The following is an 8,981-nucleotide window of genomic DNA, read 5'->3' as shown; positions in this document are numbered from 1 at the left end:
AATTTTTTTTTTTTTTTTTTTTTTTTTTAGAGAAGTTTTGAGATTGTTATTAGGGATGATAATGTGATCTGATGAGAAGATGTTATATTTATGTATTTACACTTTGATTGTTGTATTTGTATTTGTATAGACAATGAATTCTCTCATCAGATTTATTTTTCATAGAAATTCTAACGTGGGTGGTTGAAAATCTCAATGATTTAAGAGTTTGTTTGATTTATGAAAAAGAATTTTTAAGGAATGAAATTTAAATCTTACATAAATGAGTAAAGTTAGAATTCATAATTCATTGTTTGGTTGATGGAAAAATTACTGAAAATAATCAATCCTAATGGAACTTTTGAATTCATTTTCGTCAATTATGAAAAATTGAAAATCTAAATAATTTAATCTCCCATCAATCGAACCATTAAAAATTTAAAATTTCAAATTTGAAGAAGTGAAGCTTCAAAAAATTTATATTCTTACCAACCAAACCTACAATAATTTATATCACACATATCATGATTTAAAAAAAAAAATTATTAATAAGTATAAAATGGTTGAGTGATACATGTCTCTTTATATAAGTTTGAATTCTAAACTGAAGGGTCTACCGCTATAGTACTCCCAAGTGCTTCTATATTATTACCTACCTCTTTTTTTTTTTTTTTTTTTTGAATTAACGAGGTAAACCTCACTCTTGATTGTGTGAGTAGTGAGTAAACCCTCGCCCTGTGACCTAGCCGGCAAAGGACCACAATAAGGTAAACCACCCTAAGTTACCTATAGCTGACCGGCTCAAATAATGTTATTACCTACCTCTTTATATGATGAATGGTTGGATAGCGAGGCCGGAAAGGGTATTAGGCTTGAATAATGTTAATCCTTGTTTGGATGTGTCCAAAAAGGTTTAGTGGTTGATGTCTGTTTCTTATATGTTTTACACTTTTACAAATGCATCTTAGAAATCATTACAACCGTGACTAAAAGGTACTATTAGTTATGATAAGACTTTTTTGGGGCTTTTTAACCTTTCACACAACATCCATTATTAGGTATAAAAAAGGTTAATAATAAATGATTCAAAAAGACAATTTGATGAATTTCTTCTATCTCGTACTAGTCATCATATTACTCTCTGTTTTCTATTCGCACAATCTCCTACAATTTAAACTTGTTCCTTTATGTTTCAATTTAGGTTTAATTATTTCGGCCATCACATTTATTTAATTTGGACATTCAAATGATATACATAAGAAACTAAGTTTTAGCATATATACATTCGTGGGGAGTCATCACTTTCATATTGTAATAATTTATCATTGTAAATGAATGTGATAACTTATTTAGAACTTAAGTTATTGAAAACATTGAGTTTTGAATTCGATGGTTTTAAAGATTTGCACTCATTTATTAACTTAATGATTTGATTAAAGAAATATAAATGAAATGATAAGAGCTAGATATAATAAATAATAATCAACTAAAGACTTCTTTGTATATTAATTCAAATATGTTAAAGTTATGAATATTATAAGTGTCGCTATTCATGTGCCAATAATTTATATTTATACAATATGATAAACTTGTTGAGTTGCAAACTTGCAATAAATGGGGGAAAATATGTGAACTAATATGGTGAACACTGCCTTTTTTTTTTCTTATAACTTCTACTAATTAAGAGTCGCTGGAAGAGATAAATCGCTAGTCGTTCCATCTGTCACTAGGTTTTCATCCATGCATATATAATATGTATTCAATGAATCTTTATCTCCTATGATTGATTAATACTGTCATTAAAACAAGATTTTAAAGTGATTGGTCAACCCAACTCAGCTAGACGAAGTTGCCCAATTGCTTGACATTTCTTTAAGGTGGTTATAATTTTTCTTTCTTTATAGTTGATTGGGGTTTTCATTAGGTTGTCCAATTTTATCACAAGGCATTGCATGAAATGGACCATGGAGTTAGACCCAATTAAAATAACCCAAACAAAAAGTTGCATAGTTCATTAACTCTAAAGTATCATAAAAAAAAGTATTAAAGAAATTATTTTTTTTAAAAAGAAAAACATTGAGCTTATTTTTTATTTATAGAAAAGATCTATAATCGCTTTATGAATGTGTACTTTGGTAATACTAACCTTGTAATTATAGTCGATAATGGATTACAAAAGACAAACTAGCTTAAGTTGTCCATAACTAATCAACTCAAATTAATAAGATTACTAGACAACTTTCACATGAAGTTGAATTTAAAATTTTGTGATTACAAAACAATGAATGTGTTTGGAGACCAGGAAAATGATTTTTAAAAAATGAGTTATTTTTTAAAAAATATTTTTCTTTTCATTGTTTGGTTGCATTTATGAGAACTGTCTTTTAAGTGTTTGGTTCATTTTATAGACAATGAGCAAAATTGTATTAAAAATCAGTGTTATTTATATATAATTTTTAAAATGAACAATGGTTCATATTAAAAAAAAAAAGCTACTTTCCAAACTGAAACTAAAAATACATGGTTTCCGTCATCGGGTTTCCGATGGAAATTAGATTTCTGGTTATCGACAAAAACTAGTGTGGGTTTTCATGCAAAAATCATGTTTCCAGTTGTGGGTTTTCATCCCACAGCCAGAAATCGTCAAGGAGGAGATGGAGAAGGTTGTGCAAGTTAAAACCTTAAAAATGACTTCTCAAAAAAAAGGGAAGTCATTTTCTAGAAATTTAGTCATGTTTTCCCTTTGAAAGGAAATCATTTTCATTGACTCTAATTCTTTTCCCCTGCTAAATACTGGAAACTCTGAAAAATATTTTTATGAGTTTCCAAACACATTCTAATTGTTCAATCAACTAGATTGATGTTGTCTTGACAAATTATTAAGTGGACGCGAATCCACTTTGCAAGGTGTCCAAAATACATAATTTATATACAATTGTGAATATTCAGTATATAAATTATAAATATTTAATATTTAAATTGTGTATTTTGAAAACGGAACCAAATCCATGACCATGGTATAACTATTGGTGTTGTCCCATAAATCCATGATGGGCTTATCTGTTTCATGTGTTCAGATTCCGTCACTGGACAAAGCCCGTACTACTACATTGATGAAGCCCAATAGCATTATAGTAGCATGTGCTATTCCTATTTTACCCTTATATTTATATTCGCAGATAGTAACCATGTTCCTCCAAAACCTCAACTGAGAAATGATCGAATCCCATTTTTGCGAAAACCCTAGCACAGCACCAGCCAGCTAACTTCACTATCCGTAATAGATACATACACTGACCGTGTATGTATACATCGTAGAGCCACAGTAAGGATTTGGAAGAAATGGCATCAATGTCGATCCTAACGCGGTCGCGGCCGTTGATCAGAACGATATCGCCCGGCCACAGATGCATCACCGCCGTCTCATTTCTCTCGCAGGAAGCTCAGCTGGCGGAGGCTCCGTCACCGGCGCTTCCAACGCAGGGTGCTACTCCGCTTCCGCCAAACCCGGTCGCCGGCAGCCAAATGTACACGAACAATTGGCTCGCTTCTGCGTCGTCGGGCTCTCACCTCGTTCCGCTGAGTCTAATGCAGCAGCCGCAGTCGTCTCGCGTTCAAGCCCTGTCGCAGACGCTGGACGCTCAAGGTTTGAAGGATTACTTCAGCAATTGGATGACGGAGTCGCGGTGGCTGGACGTAAAGCAGCTGTTCGAGTTCTGGATCAAGTCGTTGGACAAAAATGGGAAACCCAACAAGCCTGACGCGAACTTATACAACCACTATTTGAGGGCCAATCTGATGCTCGGTGTTCCGGTAGATGAATTGATGAGCTTAGTGCAGCACATGGAGGATTTTGGACTTGTTCCCAATACCGCATCTCAGAATTTGATCTTGAAAGCTATGTACCAGTCGGGCGAGCCTATGATTTTTGTCGAAGCGGCTCAAAAGTTGATAGAATGGTTCGTATCACAAGAAGTTTAGTACCTTCCGCTAAAATGCTATTTTAAAAAACGATTTCTGTATATCTAGTTTTGTGAGTTTGTGGCGTTAGATTATAATGCGTCTATATCGTATTTTTAGATGATCAATTATTCACTTTAAAAATTGCATGTTAAATTTTAATGGGCCGAAGTCTAAATTATATCCTGAAAATTTGAGAGGGGGGTTGATCAATTAAGAAGTTATCAGTGACTGCAAACAATGTTGGAAAACACCTTTTCCCCACCTAGTTAAGTTGGAAAACAATGTTGTAGTTATGAATGTATATATATGTTATTCCTTTCAGAAATGCCTGTATGGCAATATTTGATACATTATCAAAGTGTTAAGATGCATTAAGAATAAATATCATAGTACTGTCTCCTAAATATGTTACTGTTGATAGGGCATGCAGGTCTGCATCTAGCAGCCTTGCATTCAGTTCTCTAAAGTCTTTCCTTATCATCAGCAAACCCCATTTTCAAGTTAATTGAGGGAAAATGGCTGCTATGATGACAGCTTTCTTATATATTTCCTTATTCTTTTTTGTTTATTTATGATGAAAGCTTTCTCTTTTTTGGGCAAGTTGCCCTTATCAAATATGATAAATCTGGTAGTAAGAGGTTAGGAATGGCAGTTTTTTGGATCTGTGATGCTCAGTTGTCTACTTGTTTCTATGCTCGTTTTATATGGTATTTTTTTTTTTTAAATGTAAAACAATGTATAGATTATTTATTCTTCCTTTGTGTGTTGGTGGATGGAGGAGTTGTCTTTCTCCCAAATTAAGGTATGTTTTAGCTACCTACCTTGGTTAGGTAGCTGTCTAAACAAAAGGCCAATGAGAAAAAAATGGTTCCAATAGTTTTTCCTGCTTGCATGCTATAATTTTATTTGTTTCATATTGTTGCTTTTTGATGGATGCTTGTTTTATTATGCATACTAGGATGCTTGACGTTGGGAAAGAGAATAAAGATTCTTTGCCGGATGATGAGTCATATGACTTGGTTATTGGCTTGCTTTTTAAAGCAAACCAGACTGATGCTGCCTTTAAGTTTGTTGATTTTGTCTTAACATCTGGGTACACTATGTCATCAAATGTATTCAATCAGTGCATAAGGAGATGTCTTGATAACAATAGGCTGGATACATTGTTATCAATAATAGAGAAATGCAAGGTACACTTGCTTTACATATCATTCTAAGCGCATTAAGCTGTTGGATAACTGACTAATTTTAAGATGACACTTTAATTGTGGGTATTTTCAGAAATCTGATCAGAACAAGAAGGTAGTTCCATCTTGGAACTTATGCAACGTATTGGCAGATCATGCAATAAAGGAAGATAACAGTGAACTCACCTTTTCTGCCTTGGACTTCTTTGTGAAATGGATTGTTAGAGGGCAAAATGTGAGGCCCCCTGTTTTACTTTCTGTAGATGAAGGACTGCTTGTGGCTGCACTTGGAACTGCCGGTAGAAACTATTCTTCTAAACTCCTGAATGGTGCTTGGGAAATCCTTAAGCGCTCACTACGCCAGACAAGGAGTCCTAATCCTGAAGCTTACCTTGCTAAGATCTATGCCCATGCTTCGATGGGTCAGTTACAGAATGCTTTTGCCTCACTGCATGAATTTGAGAAAGCCCATGGAAATCCCATCGATGTTGATGCAGAAGAATTATTTTCACCATTTACCACTTTGAATCCACTGGTTCTTGCTTGCTGCAGGAATGGGTTTTCAACTTTGGATACAGTATGCTCTCTTTCTCTCTCTTTTCTCGCTGTTTAATGTGTGATGAGTTGATTATTAAAGTTGTTGCCCTTGGGTTCAGATGTTCACTCTGAGAGACACATCCAGCATTGCAAAATCCAACTTTCTTATTACATATATATAGCAGAACTTAAGCTTATGGAGAAAATATATGCATGTGTGTGAAAGCCTGGTAACAGAGTTATATGTGTGTGTGCATCAGTACCTTAGCAATTTAGCATCATATTGTCTGTTTAAATGAACCTGAAGCTACTTTCTATTTCCTGCTTATTGAACTTTTCTCGCTTAATATGGAGTGATTTCTTTTTTTGGGGTTATGTGATACTCTATATCATTTTGTGGATTCCTACTGATTTGAATCCATAACTGCTGATCAGGTTTACTATCAACTGGAGAATTTAAGCCGTGCTGAAATCCCTTATAAGTCTGTTGCTGCTCTAAACTGCATCATTTTGGGTTGTGCCAATATATGGGATATTGACCGTGCTTATCAGACTTTTGCAGCAATTGAGGCCTCATTTGGGTTGACACCTAATATCCATTCATACAATGCTCTAATACATGCTTTTGGTAAGCTAGGCAAGGTAATTCTCTCAATTAAACACACATGTACCATATGAATTTTGCTTCTGATCATTTTGGTACTGACATTAGGTACAAAGGTTTTTGTCACCCAGTTCATAGAAGAGTTCATTTGCAAACGTCGTTTACTTAATGTGAATGGACTGTTTGTCAATCATAGAGGGTTTGAACATGCATTATGCTGTCTTTGAATAGGCCTATAATTTAAATTGGATGTGCTGATTGTGTTGTGTACATTTATGTGTTTCATCAATTTTGATAAAATATATTTCATGTGGTAGAGGGATGAAGCTACAAAGGTGTACGACCACTTGACAGGATTAGGCTTGAAGCCAAATGCAACAACATACTCCCTACTTGTGGATGCTCATCTCATTAAGCGAGATCCAAAGGCTGCTATCTCTGTTATTGATGATATGGTGATTTCATCATTCTTGGACTACTATCCACCCCCTGAAAAAATGACAACTGATATAAAATAAAGTAATTTATGTCTCCGGGTTTATGTACAGGTAAAGGCAGAATATATACCAACAAAGGAAATGCTAAAGAAGATCCGAAGGCGATGCACTAGAGAGATGGACTATGAAGCTGATGACAAGGTGGAATCACTTGCCAAACAGTTCCAAATTCGAATGGGTTCAGAGACTCGTCGGGCCTTACTGTTTGGTCTTCAATACAGCAGTATTGAGTATGCATGAAAATGACAACAGTAAGTTCTGAAGCACCTTGGAGATTTTACTTCATGGGCTGCTTCATTTTTGGGGTGCTTGACACTTGTACATCTGCTTCATTATTTTGGTTTGGCTAGAGTGTTGACTTATAATCACCCGCTAAATCCATAAGCATCAATATCTCGTATTTGACCTTTATGTTTAATTGGGTGTCTTCTACTCTTTTTCTTTTTCAGGTTTTCCGACTATTCTACTTGGGCATCTAGCCATTGATCATTCAGTCTGGCAAGTGACAAAGTTTTCTTGTCATTCTTGGCAAGCCATCATTCTCTGTTTGTAAATTACTAATTAAATAATGGTTTGTACTGAGCCCTGGCAGGATGAGCTCGTCTTGGTTTTTTGTTTACTCGTGTATTTTTCTTTTTATTTTTATCATTAATTTTTACACATTTTAGAAAGAAATGCTTAGACAATATTTGTCTTGCAATCAGCTTATCTAGTGCTACCATAGTATGGAGTATTATTTTAGTATTATTTTATGTAGAAAATAACTTAGAGAAAGGTTTCCTAAAATATTGCCCCCGGCATAGTTATGAATATGAATTTATCCCTTTCCGAATTGAATTAGGAATTCTTTACCCATTAGGAAATTCTACTCCTTTTTCATTTGGGACTATTATATTATAAATATTCATAATCATCTTTAGGCAATTCATACGATATAAATAGAACAGAACAGAACCCTACCTTACAAAAATTCCTCGATCAAACCTAAATTTCCTCGATCAAACCTTAGGCAATTCATACGAAAATTTCCTTGATGGATTTGCAGCCAACATCTCCACTTTTGATGATTTCGGTGGAGGAAGAAACATTGTTTGTGAGCTTGAATGGCGACAAAGCAGTACCAAAGTTGAAGAAGAACAGTCCAAAATATTTCAAGCCTATTGGTTCCTCTCATGGATGGCTCATCCTCTTGGACGAAAACTCAGAGCCATATCTTCTAAATCCTTTCAATCAATCCAAAATCCAACTCCCCAAGAAAATTAGTTTTCCTCACATTAATAGCATCACGAGTAAATGGTTTCGCGGTGGTGAATGTTTATTCGTGGAATACACCTCTGGTTTTACCAGATGGTTTGATTCCACAGAAGATAAATCGCCTTTGCTTTCCATCAAGAAAGCTGTACTGTCAGCAAATCCCAGTACCCACAAAGATTTTGTAGTTGCGGTTATATACGGTGAAAAATCAAGAATTGCCTACTGTAGAAATGTAGAAATGGAGACAAGGAGTGGAGTGCAATTCAGGATGGGGATTCTGACCCATACTATGATATTGCATGTTCTAATGATGATTTACTATTTGCATTGGGAAAAAATGCATCAGTTGAAATTTGGGGGATTTGATGTTTTCTGGTTCTTCTACACTGCTCAAGAAAAAGGGCACAACTACTCAGCCTCCATATCCAACAAAGTTTTTGGAAACCATGAAAGGCTATCTTGGAACACTTTATGCCAGGAAGTTCTACTTAGTCCCCTGTCTGGACAGATCTTCTTCATTGTGAGGTGCGTTGGGGAGTTTGTGATCACTGATGGTAAAGTTGTTTATGAAGGAGATGATGATGTGATCTGTCCTTACAAAGCAATCAACTTTCACGTTGCCTGGATACAACCACCTTGACTTGGAAGGCAGTGAAATCATTGAATAATCTTGCGTTATTTCTAGGAGGGAACCATTCTGTTTCAATGTTGGTCTCGGATCATTCAGAACTCAAGGGAGATTCTATTTACTTCACAGACGACTACTGGGATCGAATGGACGAGGATTACTTGTATGGAGGCCATGACATGGGAGTTTTCAGCCTGAAAGATGAAAGAGTAGATGAGTTTTTTAATATAGATTTGCAGAAAATTACACCACCTCCCTTTTGGCTTGTTCCTAAGTTATTAAACATCCAAAATTCTGTTTTTGGATTAAAGTAGGGAGATTCTTGAATGTAT

At 35.1% G+C, this 8,981-nt stretch overlaps 2 protein-coding genes across 2 annotated transcripts; both read left to right on the top strand.

Moving 5' to 3' along the window:
• The first annotated feature begins 3,194 nt into the window (after positions 1 to 3,194).
• Positions 3,195 to 7,488, top strand: LOC116033623 (pentatricopeptide repeat-containing protein At1g26460, mitochondrial). Its single transcript, XM_031276383.1, has 7 exons — positions 3,195 to 3,938; positions 4,901 to 5,132; positions 5,224 to 5,706; positions 6,102 to 6,308; positions 6,588 to 6,725; positions 6,819 to 7,018; positions 7,217 to 7,488. Exons 1-6 carry the CDS (start codon positions 3,322 to 3,324, stop codon positions 7,005 to 7,007), a joined length of 1,866 nt encoding a protein of 621 aa, XP_031132243.1. The 5' UTR covers positions 3,195 to 3,321; the 3' UTR covers positions 7,008 to 7,018; positions 7,217 to 7,488.
• Positions 7,489 to 7,800: 312 nt separating this feature from the next.
• Positions 7,801 to 8,963, top strand: LOC116012386. The gene is made up of 2 exons (XM_031251914.1): positions 7,801 to 8,575; positions 8,707 to 8,963. The coding sequence occupies exons 1-2, from the start codon at positions 7,801 to 7,803 to the stop codon at positions 8,961 to 8,963; spliced, it is 1,032 nt and encodes a 343-aa protein (XP_031107774.1).
• Positions 8,964 to 8,981: the final 18 nt, after the last annotated feature.

This window comes from Ipomoea triloba, chromosome 1 (assembly GCF_003576645.1).
Source record: "Ipomoea triloba cultivar NCNSP0323 chromosome 1, ASM357664v1".
Lineage (NCBI taxonomy): Eukaryota > Viridiplantae > Streptophyta > Magnoliopsida > Solanales > Convolvulaceae > Ipomoea > Ipomoea triloba.
Note: the sequence above shows the minus strand (reverse complement) of the source record. Positions and strands in the feature narration are given on the sequence as shown.